Source organism: Oryctolagus cuniculus, chromosome 17 (assembly GCF_964237555.1).
Source record: "Oryctolagus cuniculus chromosome 17, mOryCun1.1, whole genome shotgun sequence".
NCBI lineage: Eukaryota > Metazoa > Chordata > Mammalia > Lagomorpha > Leporidae > Oryctolagus > Oryctolagus cuniculus.
In genome coordinates, this window is record NC_091448.1 from 66,200,889 (window position 1) to 66,218,792 (window position 17,904).

Below are 17,904 nucleotides of genomic sequence, written 5' to 3' on the forward strand. Positions count from 1 at the left end.
AGCCTGCATGAGCTGTGAGGCCCTAGCCACTGTGCAGGCCCTCCAGGTGTGGGCATCTTGCTGAGTGGAGGCTGGGCCTGTGCGCCGACTTTAGCTCAGACAGTAAGGACGCTAGCAGCAGCCTTCGCACCTTGCTAACCCATCTCTCTTGGGGGGTCGCGTGAGCCTATCCCGAAGCCCTTGCTGGCCAGCACTGGGCCAGTCACCACCTCTGAGCTTCAGAAATGCTCGCCACCCAAGGCTGGAGGGAGCAGGGCTCTTTGGGAGGAGGGGTCAGGAGGGCTGGCTGCTGGGGCGGGCGCCGCGCGCGGCCGTGCTGGGAGGAGCGTTGCACAGTGTGGGTGTTGAGTGCACTTGAACTTGAACTGAGTGTCACATCTGTGGCTTTCCCACCAGCAGACCCAGAGGGAGCCTCGGGCAGGGCCGTCCTCACTCTCCCTGCATCCCCGCAGTGCCGTCCCCCCACGTGCCTTTCATTTTGGGGGATCCTGTTCATCTGTGTCTTGTTCTGTGCCCCGCATGCTCTGCGCCCTCATTTTGCTCTCCGTGAAGGTTGTTTTGTTTTGTTGGTGATTCCGGGCCCTGGTCCCCGTCCGCCCTCGTTCTGTCTTCTTTCAGGTAGACGTTAGTTCTCCCGTCCCTGGAGGCCTGGCTGCCCTTTGCAGAGGAAAGTGTTCCGATGCCCCCTGCGGACAGGTCTCCAGCCCTTCCTTCCTTCTCATCCTCTCGGAAGGAAGTGATGTCATCTACCTGCGCCTGGTGCCTGTGCTTTTTTAGGATTTGTTGCCTAGAGCCGCGCACTTTTGTTTTGCAGCACATACACACACACGTGCACACGCAGACACACACGCAGTGCTGCGCTCCCTGCTGCCCCGCTTCCCGCCGTCCTCTCCCCTTCAGTCTGCGTTTGGCTTCTCGGTGTGTCCATTGTTCCATTTTGTTTGATTTATTTCTCCTAGAAGCTGTTTGGTTAGAACTGGTTTTTGATGTTACTGTCCGTGTTTTCTGTTTACCTGGAAGTAGCTACTTACCAAAAAAAAAAATTAAGATGATTTGTTGGATTTCTTTTCTTTAATGGGAAAAAAAGTTGTGCAAAGGATAAGAGCCAAACGACCAAGGAGCTTTTCTGTGGCTGACCCTGGCCAGAGGTGTGACACTCAGAATGGGGAGGTCTGGCCGAGGGTTACTAACCAGTGTTTCATCGGTTTCTTTAAGACTGAAGTGGCCACCTCCCCGTCGGGGGCCTGGCAGAGGCTCCATAAAGTCAACCAGGACCTGCAGAGCGAGCTGGAAGCCCAGTGCCAGCGCCAGGAGCTGATCACGCAGCAGAATCAGACCCTGAAGCGTAGCTATGGGGAGGCCAAGGACGCGATCCGGCACCACGAGGCCGAGATCCGGAGCCTGCAGGCGAGGCTCAGCAGCGCCACCGCCGAGCTGGCCATCAAGGAGCAGGCACTGGCCAAGCTCAAGGGCGACCTGAAGCTGGAGCAGGGCAGGGCCCGTGAGCAGCTGGAGCAGCGGCAGCACAGCGAGGCGGCGCTGAGCGGCCAGCTGAGGGCCAGCGAGCAGAAGCTGCAGAGCGCCGAGGCCCTGCTGCTGGAGCGGACCCAGGAGCTGCGGGGCCTGGAGACGCAGCAGGCGCTGCAGCGGGACCGGCAGAAGGAGGTGCAGCGGCTGCAGGCGCGCGTGGCCGAGCTCAGCCAGCAGCTGGGCGCCAGCGAGCAGGCGCAGCGGCTGGTGGAGGAGAAGCTGCAGCGGAACTACGCGCTGCTGCTGCAGAGCTGCGAGGAGGAGAAGCGGGCGCTGCTGCGGAGCCTGAAGGAGGCGGAGGACCGGGCCGGCGCCTGCGAGGACCGGCTGCAGGCCCTGCAGAAGGAGACGCTGAGCGCCAAGTGCGAGGGCAGCGAGCAGGCGCGCCGGCTGGAGCAGCAGCTGGAGGCCCGGGAGGCCAGCCTGCGCCAGCTCGCCGAGCACGTGCAGCGCCTCCGCGATGAGCGGGACCTCGCCAGGCAGCGGCTGCAGGAGCTGACGGAGCGCGCCGCCGCGCTCCAGGAGAAGCTGAGCGGCCGGGAGGCCGACTGCCAGAGCCTGGAGCGCTCCTACCGCCGGGTCTCCGGCCAGCTGCAGAGCGCGCACGCCCTGCTCCGAGAGAAGGAGGAGGAGCTGAGGCGCATCAAGGAAGTGCATGAGCGAGTTCTGGAACAGAAAGAGCAGGACCTCGGCGAGGCTTTGGTTAAGATGGTTGCCTTGGGGAGCAGCTTAGAAGAGACAGAGATGAAGCTCCAGGAAAAGGAAGAGATTTTGAGGAAATTTGCAGACGGGCCTCCGACGGGCACCGAGGAGCCCCCCCCGGCTGCCCCGGAAGATGGAGAGGAGGAGGGTGGCATCTCCCTTCTGGGCCAGCGGCTGGAGGACGAGGACCCCGTGGCTGCCCTGGGGGAGGAAGGCGGCGCTGGCAGCCCCAGCAGAGAAGAGGGCGCGGTGCTGCCAAAGCCGGAGGACGCCTCCAGCAGGGAGGGGCAGCTGCCAAGCACAGCCAAGCCCGACCTGGGAGCGCCTGGGGCTAAAAGGCAAAGAATCCGGTTCTCCACGATCCAGTGCCAAAAATACACCCACCCTGAGGGGTCCGAGAAGACCTGGGCCAGCAGCACCTCGTCCGACACCAGTCAGGACCGCTCGCCCTCGGAGGAGAGCATGTGCTCAGAGGCCACGCCCGGCGCCCCGCCCTCAGCCAGCGACTCTGACACGTACCTGTCCATCATCCACTCCCTGGAGACCAAGCTCTACGTCACGGAGGAGAAGCTCAAGGACGTGACCGTGAGGCTGGAGAGCCAGCAGGGCCAGAGCCGGGATGCGCTGCTCGCGCTGCACCAGCAGTGGGCCAGCGCCGAGGCCCAGCTCCGCGAGCAGCTCCGCGCCAGCCTGCTGCAGGTCGGCGCCCTGGCCGCCCAGCTGGAGCAGGAAAGACAGGAGAGGGCCACGAGTGTCGAGAGCCACGTCGGGGAGCTGGGGGACTTCCAGGTGAAGAACAGCCAGGCCCTGTCGTGCCTAGAAAGCTGCCGAGAACAGCTGAGGGCCCTGCCGAGGGCCAGCCAGGGGGACGAGCAGGACCCCAGCACGGCCTCGCTGGCCAGCGTGGAGAGCGCGCTCGTGAGTGCCATCCGGGCCCTGCGGCCCTGGCCGGCCCCTGCCGACGGCAGGGCCCAGGCGTGGCTGGAGGAGAGACGCCTGGTGGAGAGCGGGATAGCCCCTCGGCCGGAGCTGAGCGAGCAGGAGCAGGTGAAGTTGCTGTCTGACCAGATAGCCCTGGAGGCGTCTCTGATCAGCCAGATCGCAGACTCTCTGAAGAGCACCACCCTGGACGTGTCCCGCGTCCTCTGTGAGGTGTCTCAGGCAGGAACGTCGCCGCCGGCGGCTCAGAGCGGCACCGTCTCCGCCCTGGCCCCCGCAGAGGCCTGGGCCAGGAAGGTGCTGGTGGACGGCGAGTTCTGGAGCCAGGTGGAGTCCCTGAGGAAGCACCTGGGGACACTGGGAGGAGAGGCAGCCGGCGCCTCGGCCGGTGGGCAGCAGTATGTCCCCCAGGGCCTGGCGGAAGCCACGTGGGTCAGGGCAGAGCTCAGCTTTGCCACACAGTCCGCGAGAGAGTCGTTCCACCATCGGCTGCAGAGCGTGCAGGAGACCCTGCGGGGGACGCAGAGGGCCCTGCGGCAGCACAAGTGCATGCTGGAGGAGCTCCTGAGCGCCTACCAAACCCCAGACTTCGAGAGGGTGATGCAGCGGGTGTCGGAGGCCCTGGGGTGGCCAGCGGGTGGTGAGGCTGGCGTGCCCACGGCCTGGGACCTGAGCCCCTTGGGAGAGGTGCTGAGTCCAGACGTGGAGGGCTCCCCAGAGCCCTCCCGCGGGCCCCAGCAGAGCCCGGGAGCCCTTGTCGCCATCCAGGAAGAGCTGGCCCAGCAGCTGAAGGAGAAGGCCAGCCTCCTGGAGGAGATCTCCGCCGCTCTGCCCTCCCTGCCGCCCTGGGAGTCGCTCGGGGGCTGCCGGAGGCTGCTCCAGGCCTCCCGCGAGCTCTCGTACAGCACCTGCCTGGGAGGCCTGGGGCAGTACTCGTCGCTGCTGGTTCAAGATGCCATCGTCCAGGCGCAGGTGTGTTACGCGGCCTGCAAAATCCGGCTGGAGTATGAGAAGGAGCTCCGGTTCTACCGGGAGTCCTGGCAGGCCAGGGGCGCCTCTTGCCAGGAGCCAGCGGCGCAGGCGGTCGGGGCCCTGCGGGAGGAGTACGAGGAACTTCTCCGCAAGCAGAAGAGCGAGTACCTGGAAGTGATCGCCCTCGTGGAAAGGGAGAACGCAGAGCTCAAGGCCAAGGTCAGCCAGCTGGGCCACCAGCAGCGCTGTCTGGAAGAAGCGGAAAGCAAGCACAGCGAGAGCATGTGTGTGCTGCAGGGCAAGTACGAGGAGGAGATCAGGTGTGTGGTGGAGCAGCTGAGCAGGATCGAGAGCACGCTGCAGGCCGAGCGCAGCCAGGTGCTGAGGCAGCTGGACGCCTCGGCCAGAGACAGGCAGGACATGGAGCGGCAGCACATGCGGCAGATGCAGACGCTGGAGGACCGCTTCCAGCTCAAGGTCCGGGAGCTGCAGACCATCCACCAGGAGGAGCTGCGGACCCTGCAGGAGCACTGCGCGCACAGCCTGCGCTGCCTGCAGCAGACCCTCGGCCTGCACCAGCGGCCCCCGCCCCAGCCCGAGGGCCTGCCGGCCCCCGGCGAAGCCGACGCCACGACGGGCCTGCGGGAGCGCGTCCAGGAGCTGGAGGCCCAGATGGGCCTCATGCGGGAGGAGCTGGGGCACAAGGAGCTGGAGGGCGACGCGGCCTCTCTGCGGGAGAAGTACCAGCGGGACTTTGAGAGCCTCAAGGTCCTCGGACCCGGAACCCGCGGGCCGGGGGCGGGGCGGCCGGGGGTGGTGCTGGGAGGCGGTTCCTGGTAAAGCCGAGTCAGACTCAGCAGAACCACCCGCGGTCCCTCTGCTCGGCTCCCCTCCCCTGGCCCCCGCTCAGCCTCACCCCAACAGGGAGAAGTAGCAGGAAGGAAGGCGGGTCCCTGGCAGGAGACGAGAGCGTGACTCATGTCCTCACCACAGCCTCTGCTCTCCCACCCCCCCAAGGACAGCCCAGTGCTCTTGGACCGGGAGTTGAGGGTCCCGTTCCTGTCCCAGCCCTGTGACAGGCACCCTGAGAAGGGCCCTGCCCTTGAGCATGGCCTCCAGCCCCACTGCTGCCATCTCCAGGAGCTTTCCTGGAACTGTCCCCACAGCCTGCTCCATTCCACTCTGCCAGGGACCCCCGGGGGTGAGCTGGGGGCAGAGGTCAGGCACTCCCTGCCCTGGGACCTGCCTCCTCATTTCCTTACCCCCACCCCCACCCCCGGAACACGCTCCTGCGGTGCCCGGCACCCTCGGGTACGGCCAGCCCTGTTTCCTGAGCTGCTCTGTCAGAGCACGCAGCGCCTGTGTGTGACGCCAGCCCCCACCAGACAGCCCCTGCTTGGGCAGTCCCAGAGCACTTTCCATAGTTCTTCTCCAAGTCAGCCAGAACTGTTAGGAGCCCGTGGGGAGCCGTGCGGTCAGTTCCCAAGGGCAGTGGGGGACAGGTCCCAGTGCCCTGTGAGAGTGAATTGCACAGGCCTTTGTCCCAGGGGTGCCCAGCGTGGGGGAGGCGCTGAGTCACCTAGGTGTGGCCGTGGCCGGGTTCTGGGGACCATACCAGCAGTCAGCAGGCAGTTGAGGAAGGGGTGCTGGCCCCGGCGTCAGCCAGCAGGAGGCCCCTGAGACGCAGGGGACACAGGTCAGGTGGGGCGTCCCAGCCACCTGTCGTGGCTTCCTCTGTTCAGTGCCCACACCCATCCCTCTGAGACGTGTGGAAGCTGTCACTGGCCACTGATGGTGAGAGTGACCCGCTGTGGCTGCTACTGCGTGTGGATGGCCCTTACGTGGGTCGGGAGGCCACGGCCCTCCTCGCACCTGCACGGGCCCCACCACGCCTGCGTCAGCACGTCTTGCTGATGACTGGGAAATTTTTAAACTATTTTTTAAAACACTGAGAGCACTTAAAGTTTGTGAAAGATGGAATTAAAAAAGTATTTTGGCACAAATAATTTTTTTTAAAGATTTATTTGAAAGGCAGAGTTACAGAGAGAAAGGGCTCCCATCTGCTGGTTCACTCCTCAGATGCCCACAATGGCCAGAGCCGAACCATGGCTAAGAGCCAAGAGCCTGGGACTCCGCTCAGGTCGTCCACATGAGTGACAGGGAGCCATCACCACTGCCTCCCACAGGGTACAGGAGCCGGGCGCTCTGACGGGGTGCGGGTGTCTTTAACTGGGCTGAACACCTGTTGATATGCAAATGATTTTATTTTTTTAAAAAAAGATTTATTTGAAGGGTAGAGTTAGAGCGAGAGAGAGGTCTTCCATTCGCTGGACCACACCGCAGATGGCTGCAATGGCCAAGCAGAAGTCAGGAGCCATGGTCTCCCACGGGGATTGGCAAGGGCCCCCCACCGGGCCATCTTCTGCTTTCCCAGGCCATCAGCAGGGAGCTGCATGGGAGGTGGAGCAGCCGGCACTGCAGGCAGTGGCTTAACCTGCTGCACCACAGCGCCAGCCCCAAAAACGAATGTTGAGAACTTCGCATTCAAACGTCTTTACACAGTTGATGAAAAATGTGTAGCATGATACAGATTTCTTGTTTTCTTCCCCAGTGGTCCCCATCTCTCAGTAACGTTTTTTCCACTGAGCTTTCGGAGTGAGAGCCTCATCCGCGCTCTCCCGGGAAGCAGCTGGGTCTGCGGAGGGGGGGCCCCGGTGCTTGTGTTAGCAAGGAGACGGCCCCCTCCTCGTTTTTCCAGAGCAGGCCTTGAGGGAGAAGCTCCCCGTGAGAGCAGCCGCAGGGAGCCTGCAGCTGTGTGCTGTGCGGGCAGCAGGAGGACGGGCGGCGCCTGTGGGCAGATCCCCTGGCGGGAGCAACGCTGAACCAGCCGTGGGCGGGAGACGAGGCCTCAGCCAGCACCGCAGTGGGCGGCAGTGGAGGCTCTCGGGGAGGCCCCTCCATACCTGGAGCCTCCCTGGCCCCTGAGGTTTGGTTTTGAGTCCGCGTGCCAGCCAGGCAACGTAGAGTGTGGCCAGGAGCCACATGTGGTGAGGCGATCTCTGGACACGGAGTGTTCTCCCACTTTGTGTAAACCAGGAAGGGGCCTGACCCCTGCCCAGAAGTGGACCTCGGAAGGGGTTTCGACAAGGGGTCCACCTGTTCACCTGCTCTGGGTTGGGAGCAGCTATGAGGAGCCAGGCCTGGCCCTGAGGACCTGTGGGTGGTTTGATCTCTCCTGAGACAGCACCTGGGCTCTCTCCTCCCTTTCTCCCATCAGCCCACCTGGCAGTGGTGCTGTGAGGTCCAAGATTGGCCGGTTGAATTGCCACTGCCCCCTCCTCCCACCCACAGTAGGAGCCCCTCCCACAGAGAAGTCGGGTTCAGGAATCCCAGAACTGAGATGTGGAGCGTGTGGCCGTGCAGCCTTCCCTGGGTGTCCGGTGGAGTCATGCTGAGCGTGGCCAGGCAGAGAGACTGACAGCGCTTTTGAACCCCGTAGGCCACGTGCGAGCGTGGGTTTGCCGCCATGGAAGAGACGCACCAGAAGAAGATCGAGGACCTGCAGAGGCAGCACCAGCGGGAGCTGGAGAAGCTTCGGGAGGAGAAGGACCGGCTCCTGGCCGAGGAGACCGCCGCCACCATCTCAGGTGGGCCAGGGCTGGGCCGCCTGCCTGGAGGACAGGGGCTGGCTTCAGGAGGCCAGCGCCAGGCAAGGGGCTGCGACCAGCTCATCAGTCCTCTGGGGGCCGCCTGTCTGCACGAGGGACTTCTAGCCAGGGTGTCCCCTGCATCACAGGCCAACAAGCTGAAGCTGCCCTGGCCGAGGGCTGTCACAGAGCCCTGAGCAAACTTCCCCTTCTGTGTTTGTTTTTAAGTGTTTCTTTTCATCTAAAAGAGCAACAGAAAGAGATCTTTCATCCACTGGTTCACTCCCTAAATGCTTGCACCAACCAGGCAGAGCTGGGCCGGGCCAAAGCCAGGAGCCCAAAATCCCATTCAAGTCTCCCGCATGGGTGGCAGGGATCCGAGGATGTGGGCCCTCACCTGCTGCTTCCCAGGATACACTAGCAGAGAGCCGGGGCAGAGTGGAGCTGCGAGACTCGGCAGGCACCCCGATGTGGTGATGTGTGCAGGCCCCAGCATCGGCAGCTTGCCCTGCTGCCCCGCAGCACCCCTCACATCTGTTCTGTTTGACAGTGGTGCACCTGCACCCTGGAGGGGGAGTTCCCTTGGGAATCCTCCCAGGCAGGTGTGTGAGAGGCAGCCTGGCGGGCACCACCGTGCTGCCTGTCGTGAGCCACCTGTGGCAGGGGGACGGCGTGAGGGAGACGCAGGCAGCCGTGTGGCTGAGGGTCGTGTCCTTCCTGCAGCCATCGAAGCCATGAAGAATGCCCACCGGGAGGAGATGGAGCGCGAGCTGGAGAAGAGCCAGCGCTCTCAGATCAGCAGCATCAACTCGGACATCGAGGCGCTGCGGCGGCAGTACCTGTGAGTCGGCGGGGTGGGCCGGGCCTCGGTGCTCCTGCGGGAGGCAGAGGGCGCCTGGTTCTGGACTGGCTGGCACTGGGGGCTGCAGCCATTGGCTTGCTGATCCCAGGGCTGACTCCCCAGAGACCCAGCGACTGTCGTCCCCGAGGGCCTGAACTCTGGCAGGCACCACCCCAGGTCTCTGAGACTCCCTGACCTGAACGGGCGCGGGCTGGGGGCCGTCTGTGTGGCCGCAGGCGTCCAGTCGCCACCCCCGAGCTCAGGCCCTGAGTGCTGAGCGCCGCCCTCTCCCCAGGGAGGAGCTGCAGTCGGTGCAGCGGGAGCTGGAGGTGCTGTCGGAGCAGTACTCCCAGAAGTGCCTGGAGAACGCCCACCTGGCCCAGGCGCTGGAGGCCGAGCGGCAGGCCCTGCGGCAGTGCCAGCGCGAGAACCAGGAGCTCAACGCCCACAACCAGGTGAGCGCGGCCATCCCCCCGCCAGCGCGTCGCACACTCGGCAGCTCCCCGGGCCCTGGGAACCTCGGCCCTGTGGCTGCTGGCCAGGGCCCCCTGTCCTCCAGGGAAGGCTCAGGGTCAGGAGTGGATGAGGCTCGTGTTTATTCCTGTCAGTCCGCCTGCTCCGTCACGGCGGCTGAGGGTGGTCGGGAGGGAGGGAGGGAGGCTCTGCGGGAGCCGCGCTGGGACGGTTCTCACGGAAGGCTCGGGGTGGGCGAGTCCCGCGTGCACGCTCCACAGGCGGCTCAGCTGCTGCATCTGCCTTAGCTGGGAAGCGGTGGGGAGCAATCTAGAGGCGACCCAGAGCACCAGGAGGGTGTGTGGACTCCGCGCGGCGGCTCCGGTGCTAGACGGCACAGGAGCCTCTGTGGTGAGCGTGTTCTGGGGCGGCGCCTGTGGCCGCTCCCTGCTTGGATGCAGACGAGGGCTGTGCTCAGACCCCCACGGGACAGCTTTTATCCAGGCTGCCGCTCGCGGCGGCCTTGCACGTTCACTCTCAGCAGGGGACACAACACACGGCTCACACACACGCTCACACAGCACACATGTACACACGGCTCACACACACGCTCACACAGCACACATGTACACACGGCTCACACGCTCACACAGCACACATGTACACACGGCTCATACACGCTCACACAGCACACATGTACACACGGCTCACACACGCTCACACAGCACGCATGTACACACGGCTCACACACGCTCACACAGCACACATGTACACGGCTCACACATGCTCACACAGCACGCATGTACACACGGCTCACACACACACTCACACAGCACACATGTACACACGGCTCACACGCTCACACAGCACGCATGTACACACGGCTCACACGCTCACACAGCACACATGTACACACGGCTCACACAGCACACATGTACACACGGCTCACACACGCTCACACAGCACGCATGTACACACGGCTCACACACGCTCACACAGCACACACACTGCTCACATATGACACATAGACACTGCTCACACACACAATGCTCACGTCTCTTGGTACCTGGCTGTGCTCGCTTGGACACACTGGGTGATTCCGCCGCCCAGGGCCCAGTGGAGGTCACTCTGTTGTCCTGTGTCCCCCAGGAGCTGAACAACCGCCTGGCCGCGGAGCTCACTCGGTTACGGACGCTGCTGACTGGGGATGGCGGCGGGGAGGCTGCTGGGTCCCCCCTGACGCAGGGCAAGGACGCCTACGAGTTAGAGGTACTGCGCGAGGCAGGGCTGGCCGTCCTGCCATGCACTGCGGGAGCCCCGGGGAACGACACAGGGCCCTTGCCGAGAGTACCACTGCAGGGACAGGGCCTGAGGACGGTGACAGCCACGGGACTCGGGAAGACCCGAGTATCCCCCAGACAGCAGGCGCGGGCAGTCAGCCGCTGGGCAGGTGCGGCTGGGGGCTCCGTCCTGCCCGCTCCGCTGTGTTTCTGCCATACCACGAACACTGGCCACTTGGAGTGGCGCCTGCTCAGCCGTGTGGCTGCTGCACCTGTCTCTCAGGGCCACGGCAAGCCCCCGCGGCGGATGCTGGCAAGACGAGATTGACTTACTCGGCCGGCGTCACGGCTCACTAGGCTAATCCTCCGCCTTGCGGCGCCGGCACACCGGGTTCTAGTCCCGGTCGGGGCGCTGGATTCTGTCCCGGTTGCCCCTCTTCCAGGCCAGCTCTTTCCTGTGGCCAGGGAGTGCAGTGGAGGATGGCCCAAGTACTTGGGCCCTGCACCCATGGGAGACCAGGAGAAGCACCTGGCTCCTGCCATTGGATTAGCCGCGGCGGCCGTTGGAAGGTGAACCAACGGCAAAGGAAGACCTTTCTCTCTGTCTTTCGCTCACTGTCCACTTTGCCTGTCCAAAAAAAAAAAAAAAAAAAAGATTGACTTACTCACTTGAAAGACAGAGTTGCAGACCCAGAGAGAGGTCTTCCATGCACTGGTTCACTGCCCAAATGGCTGCAACAGCCGAGGCAGGGCCAGGCCAGAGCCAGGAGCTTCTTCCGGGTCTCCCACGCAGGTGCAGGGGCCCAAGGACTTGGGCCGTCACCCGCTGCTCTCCCAGGCACCAGATGTCCTCTTTCACGAGGGCGCTCAGCGTCCTCCTGCTCAGCCCCCTCCTTAAAGCGTCTCCTGTCAGTGGAGGACTTTCCCGAAAGGCGGGCAGGAGGGGCGGAGGGAGCCCACAGGCCGTCAGCAGCGGCTCTGTCCCCCGAGCCTCGTGGTCGCACCGTGGCCCCAGGCTAGGGCGTCCTCAGCCCTGGGGCGGGGGGGTTGTGGCCATTCCCTCCTCCCCTTTGCTGTGTCTGTCCGTGGCGGTGCACGTGGAGCTTGGAGCCTGGGTCAGTGTCTGTTCTCAGCCGGCCTGGAGGAGGCAGGAGGCGGGGACGCGGCTGAGCTGCCCGGCCAGGTTCCTGCCCGAGGCCCCGAGAGCCAGTGCCGGTTTCCCTCCTCGCAGGTCCTGCTGCGGGTCAAGGAGTCAGAGATACAGTACCTGAAACAGGAGATCAGCTCCCTCAAGGACGAGCTGCAGACAGCGCTGCGGGTAACCACGCCTCCCCTCCGCGGGGGCGCTCCGTGGGCAGCGGGCCACACCCCCCAGGCTCCACAGGGCGGCTCCTGGTCCCTTAGAAAATCAGCGAGGGGCGGAGCCCACAGCCCAGGTCCGCACGCCTGTGCACAGAGGAGGCTCCTGCCACAGCTCTGTGCAGGCTGTGACCGCGTCCGCTGCTGTCCCTTCGTCCCCCAGGACAAGAAGTACGCGAGTGACAAGTACAAAGACATCTACACGGAGCTCAGCATCGCCAAGGCGAAGGCAGACTGTGACATCAGCAGGTTGAAAGAGCAGCTGAAGGCAGCCACGGAAGCGCTGGGGGAGAAGCCCCCTGAGAGCGCCGCGGTGTCGGGATACGGTAAGCATGCGGCCCGCCCCTGCCCTGTGGCATGCGTGTTCCCTCGCCGGGTGGCAGTGCAGGGGCTCAGGCAGAAGCCGGGGCTGGCTGAGGGCGCTGTCAGCCTGTGCGGTGCAGCCTGGGACCTGGAGCGCCCGCCCGGTGCGTGGTGGGGAGCGCCACACCCGACCCCGGGTGACGGTGGGTCAGAACTGCATGCACACGCATCACATTGTATCCCGTATCCAAGTGCCTGGCTCTGCTCCTAGTCCCGGCGTCCTGCTCCTAGCACCCTGGGCGGCAGCAGGTGGGCCCCTGCCACCCACCTGGGAGAGCCGGATGGAGCTCTCAGCTCCCCGCTCCAGCCTGGCCCCGCCCTGGAAGTTGTGGGCATTTGGGGAGGGAGGGAGGTAGGAGACTTCTCTCTCTCTCGATCTCTGTGTCTTTCAGATAAACGAAGTGAAGACAGGAGAACATCTCAGGAGGTGTGGGTGGGGTGGGGTGGGGAGGGCAGCAGCACCCTCCTTCTCCCATGAGGGTGCCTGTGCAGAGCCACATGGCGGAGCAGTGGGTGCTGGTGGCCTGAGGTTCCGTCAGGCGCTCCGAGCACAGACTCTCACCTGGCCCTTAAGCTGGCCTTTGGAGGAAGACCCAGACACGTGAAGTGGTGTTGGGGTTCACGGATAACCCCCCTCGAATTTACCTTTCACGTCAGCTGGTAGTGGGGCAGCGGGTAGCAGAACCATGGACCCACATTGCGGGCTGACCCGGAGGGGTCATGGCAGCGTGGTGGGGGCCTCGGGGGCGAGAGGGAACGTGCGTTCTGAGAGGAGCCTGACTTAACCGCATGTAAGCGTCTGACGGGCTGTTTCCACCGTGGTCCTCACAGAGGCGCACCGTGCTGCGCCTGGGGCTGCCGGGCTGGGGCTTCGTGTTGGCATGGAAAGTGCTCCACACACCCTGGGTACAACACGCAAGCCACAGGTGCATCGTGGAAGTGGGATGGCGGAAGCCACGTGGATTTTCAGACCTTACACCAAAATGAGCTTAAAGCCATTGTCTGCGCGAACTTCCTCAAGTGCCCTCGTGGGCTGTCACATGTGGGCGTGGCACCTCAGGGCCGTTGTCTCCCCACCCCTCGTTTTCAGAAACCGCCCCTGTGTTGTCAGGAGGGAGCAGGGGGACGTGGGACAGCCAGAATGAGGTGACCAGGGCCCTGGGCACGCAGCTTGCGTCCCAGCCATGAGCACGCTGCAGCTTCAGGCCCGGGCGACCCATGGGTGACCGTCACGCCTGTCTGTCCCTGCAGATATAATGAAGTCCAAGAGCAACCCTGACTTCCTGAAGAAGGACAGATCCTGTGTCACCCGGCAGCTCCGGAACATCAGGTCCAAGGTGAGTCAGGTGCAGCCCCTCCGGGCCGCCTGCCGGCGTCGCGTCCGCCATGGGACCGGGGCACCAAGCAGCAGGCCCCGGCTCCGGCCCGCAGGCCCTGGCGTCCCTCGCACGGCCGTCCCCATCGCGATGCCGACAGCAGCGGGCCCCCAGGGTGCTCCCTGGAGGGGCGGGCGGGGGTGGGGCGCAGCATGTCGCACTTGGGGTTGACCGTGTGCGTGTGTCTCACTTGTGCTCTCTCCTCTGACAGTCCGTAATTGAGCAGGTCTCATGGGATAACTGACACGCGCCCGCTTCCAGGTCCCCTGTCATGTAGGTAAAGCACCTTGCTCACCGCCCGCCTGCACCCTCGCATGCACGCTCACACCTCCAGAGCACACGCCTGTGCCACTGCCACTGCCCCACACATGGCCCCGGCCAGGAGCCCGGACCTGCCTGGGGAGCTCGTGGGCACTCTAACCTGTCACAGAGCCGCGGCCCCACGCAGGGCACCGCCGGCGCGCATGCAGCCGATCTATGCACGGCGCTCAGCTCACCACCCCTCCTCTGGGACCCTCCCTCCCCCTTCCTCCACCGCGAGGCAGGGTCCACAGGCACCCACGGCCAGCCTACCCCGCAGAGGGAGCGTCCTTGCCCAGCTGGGGTCTCGCCAGTGGTCTGGGCTTCTGAGTGGATCACTCCAGGATCCGCTGACCTTGGGCAGGCCCCGGGCAGCAGGGCCAGAAACTTGGATGCTGTTGGGCGGGGCCACGGCTGGTGCTGCCCTGGGGGAGGGCGAGGCCTCGCTGCTGCGGGCAGCATCCTGCAGCTGGGCGCCAGTGCGCCGGCTGTGCTCCCGCCCTCACTGCGGCAGCCGAGGTGCAGCTTCTGGGGCCCCTCCCCTGGGACCCGAGACTGCGGCCTGGGCCCGGGGCTTGGCTGCGGTGCGTTTGCCGCGGGAAGAACCGAGCGCGTCCGCCTGCGTTAGACCACGTCACTTGGGTTGTGTCTTGCCGCTTACGTCAGATTTGGCCTTCCTGTCTGAACGGGAGCGGTCCTCTCTCTACAGCACTGACGCAGGTGAAAGGCGGGCCAGGGCGGGCCTCCACATGCTGGCGCACCACCCAGCTGCCTGCAGGAGCCAGGCTGGGCCAGCACGAGCCAGGCGCTCCACCCGGCTCTCGCCCGTGGCTGCGGGGGCCCATGTCGCTGCGTCACCTGCCGCCTTCCCGGGCACAGCAACAGGGAGCGGGGTGGAAGCAGCGCCCCACACGGGACCCCGGTGTTGTGGGCTGCGGCTCGACCCGCTGCGCTGCAGTGCGGCCCCGAATGGGAAAGGCATTTTTGTTGGCCAAGAGAAAGCGTGATGCGTTTGGCTCGTGGCTCCCTCTGCGAGGCTGGACTCCAGCTGCTGTTTTTAAGTCTGCTGAAGGGGCTGGGAGTTGACTATTGTCAGTCGGGGCTTTTCAGTGAGTGACAGGCGGGGGACAGCAGACGCAGGCACTGGGCGGTCAGCTCTGTGGTGAGGTGCGCAGAATATCTAAAAGCACGCGGGAGATGGGGCTGCGGGCCTGGACTCAAACTCAGGGAGGGGTCTGAGCGGCTGTTTGGGGAAGAAGGCCTGTGGCGTGGCGTGTGGGCAGGAGGAGGTGCGGAGCCAAGCTGCCCGGACGCTGGGCTTCTCCCCGGGCCTTGCTGCTCGGGCTCTGCCGTGTCGGGGCCTGGGCCTTCCCGCTGCTGTCCTGCTTCCTCCCTCAGCTCCCGTGGGGCCCTTCCAGGCTTACTCTGTGCCCTTAGGCCTGCGGTGGGCTGGCCTCTCCAGAGTCACACGGGGTCCTTATTCCCCGGGGCACAGTCTTCTCTGCCCTGCGCACCCCTGAGACTGCTGTGGGTGCTGGGCCACATCCGGTTAGGGCAGGCGACCCTGCCAGGGCCTCGTGGGCTCCTGTGGGCTGACCAGGAGAGCCCGGGGGAGGCTGTAGCACAGGCCTGCAGGCCGAGGTGGGACTCCGCCAGTGGGTGGGGGCCACCGTGAGGCTTTGCGTCATCTGTGGCAGCGTCAGGCGTCCCCTGCTGGGGAGGCCATCCCTTCGGCTCCTGTAGTGAGCTGTGCCCCTGTGAGCCACGTGGAACTGGGCGAGGTGGAGTCCATGACAGCGCTGACTGGGAGCAGGATGCAACAGTCTGTGGGCATGGCCTGCAGCTTCCCAGTTTTTTTCATTTTTTTAAAGATTTATTGTATTTATTTGAAAGAGAGGTATAGCCAGAAAGAAAGGTCTTCCATCTCCCCAAATGACTGTGCCAGCCAGAGCTGCACCTGTCTGAAGCCAGGAGCTTCTTCCAGGTCTCCCACATGGGTGCTTGGGCCCCAAGCTCTTGGGCCATCCTCTGCTTTCCCAGGCCACAGCAGGGAGCTGGATCGGAAGTGGAGCAGCCGGGACTTGAACCAGCACTCATATGGGATGCTGGCGCTGCAGGCCCGGGCTTTAACCCACAACGCCACAGCGCCGCCCCCGCTTCCCAGTTCTTAGGAAGGCCTGGCCCTGGTGTGGCCGCGGCTGCCTGCCTGCGGAGTCCGAGCTGTCAGCTGCCGGGTGCTCCTCTTCGGCCGCCGGGACTGCCCGCGGGACCGCGCCCCGCCCAGCATGCCCACTAAGCCCGGCCGCCCTAACCCGTGCGTCTCTCTCCCCGCTAGAGTCTGAAAGAAGGCCTGACGGTGCAGGAGCGGTTGAAGCTGTTTGAGTCCAGGGACTTGAAGACAGACTGAGTGGCGGGCGCCGCCCCGCCCCGCCCCCTCCGGCGCTGTGTGTGCCTTCCCTGTTGTCGCTGTCGCTGTCACTGCTGTCACTGACCGGGTTGGATGCATGAGAGGCGGGGTGCGCCCGCCACTCCCTGCCGAGCCGAGTCCAGCTTCCTGTCGTCTTTATCACAGCTTTTCTCCCGTGGTTTTTCTGAAATGAGGCGGCGGGGCGGGGCGGGGGCCCCTCCCGGCCGGCGCCGCTGCACGCACTCAGTATTAGGCCCAGCAGCCTGTTGGCCTGCGGGCGCGGCGGGCGGATGCGTGGGGGGGTGGGGCAGGGCGCCTCGAGCGACAGCCCTCTGCGTGCTCCACCCACGCACCTTGGACCGCACCCCCGCGATCGGCGGGCACCTGCCAGACCGGACGATGTCGGAGGCAACCATTCCTATTTTGTTTGTTTTTTTTATTAAATCTTGCACAAACCCGGCCCTCTGGTTCCTTCCTCCGCTCGCCCCTCTCCCGGGCTCCGGTGTCCGCGAGCATGAACAAGGCCGGATTCCCTCGGAGCAGAGGTGGCGAGAAAGGTGCGGGACCCAAGGGGCAGCCCGGCAGGTGTCCATCCACGCCTGGAGGCGTCCCCTCAAAGCATGGAGGTCAGGCCGTGCCCGGAGTTGGCCCGAGTGCGCGGCGCTGGGGACCCCTCCCCCGGCTCAGTTTCTAGGTTGAGTGATGACCAGGGCCTTCCGGGAGGCCCGACCCCGCTTAGGGGGCAGCAGGGCAGAGGCCTGAGGCGCTCGCTGCGTGCTAGGCTTCACCCAGCCCTGGCTCTGCCATGTCGGTCCCAGCCCGAGCAGAGCAGAGCCGCGGGCAGCCCCGGGTAGCCAGCCCCTCCATTCAGCTTGGCGGTGCTGCGACCATGGCTGTGACCAGCATGTGGCTGTGCAGAGGCACCGCTGGGTCCTGCCGCGCCCGGCCAGGCGCACTCTGGGGCCAGGGGTGACTGAGGGCGGCAGCGCTGTGGCGCTGGGAACCCTGTGTCTGCCTCTGGACCCCCGGGCTTTGACTACAAGCGAGCGTGCCCACAGCACAGACCACGTTGTTTTTCCTCACCAGCTGCCCACCAGGGCTGGACCGCCGTGGAGACGGGCAGGCAGGGAGGGGCACTGTGCACCTGCTGCCGCTGCCGCTCCTCAGCAAAGGCCCCGCCCAGGGCTGCTGCAGTGGGGGCGGGGCGCCCAGGAAACTGGCTGAGCCCCAAGCTGCCAGGGCTCCCCGTGCCCCCTGGCGTTGGTGAGCCCACTGCTGCCGGGGCCGGGGCCAGGGCCAGGGCCAGCGTGAGGTCCCTGCTGGTGGGCCCTGTGCTTCGCCGGCAGGAACCAGGCAAGACGAGCGAGGGCCGCCTCCACCTCCGCCTTGCACGTGTCCCCACGCGTGCCTGCACGCCCCAGGGCCCCTGGAAGGAATCCAGCGCCTGAATTCCAGGGAGAAGAGGGACTGTGGACGTGGAGTTGGTTTCTGTGTTGGTAGCAGGCGGGGGGGGGGGGCACCCCTACCAGGCCTGGGTGAGGGGGGCGGTCCTCTGGGCAGCCGTGCACTCGGGCGGGCACGCGCGGTGCTCCAGGATCAGACCCTGTGCCGCGGGGAGTGTGGAGGGGGCAGGTGCCTGGGAGCCGCAGGTTTTCAGAGGATCAGAAGCCGGGGGAGCGGGGAGGGATGGCAACGGCTGAGACCTGAGCCCCGAGCCCCGTCCCTGGGACACCTG

General features: G+C 65.0%; 1 protein-coding gene across 10 annotated transcripts in view; it reads left to right on the forward strand.

Annotated features, from left to right (window-relative positions):
• The window catches only part of MPRIP (myosin phosphatase Rho interacting protein), a 114,695-nt gene extending 98,066 nt beyond the window's left edge, over positions 1-16,629 (forward strand). For 3 of the 10 annotated variants that reach the window (XM_070061692.1, XM_070061695.1, XM_070061697.1), the window contains 9 exons: positions 1,216-4,911; positions 7,643-7,790; positions 8,514-8,631; positions 8,927-9,086; positions 10,234-10,353; positions 11,596-11,682; positions 11,887-12,049; positions 13,338-13,423; positions 16,098-16,629. In XM_070061692.1, coding sequence (XP_069917793.1) covers positions 1,216-4,911; positions 7,643-7,790; positions 8,514-8,631; positions 8,927-9,086; positions 10,234-10,353; positions 11,596-11,682; positions 11,887-12,049; positions 13,338-13,423; positions 16,098-16,169 — 4,650 coding nt within the window. In that variant the 3' untranslated portion in view covers positions 16,170-16,629. Of the gene's footprint in view, positions 1-1,215; positions 4,912-7,642; positions 7,791-8,513; positions 8,632-8,926; positions 9,087-10,233; positions 10,354-11,595; positions 11,683-11,886; positions 12,050-13,337; positions 13,424-13,673; positions 13,740-16,097 lie in introns of all 10 variants that reach the window. The other 7 variants (XM_070061694.1, XM_070061693.1, XM_070061699.1 and 4 more) reach the window with 7 other exon arrangements.
• The last annotated feature ends 1,275 nt before the right edge of the window (positions 16,630-17,904 follow it).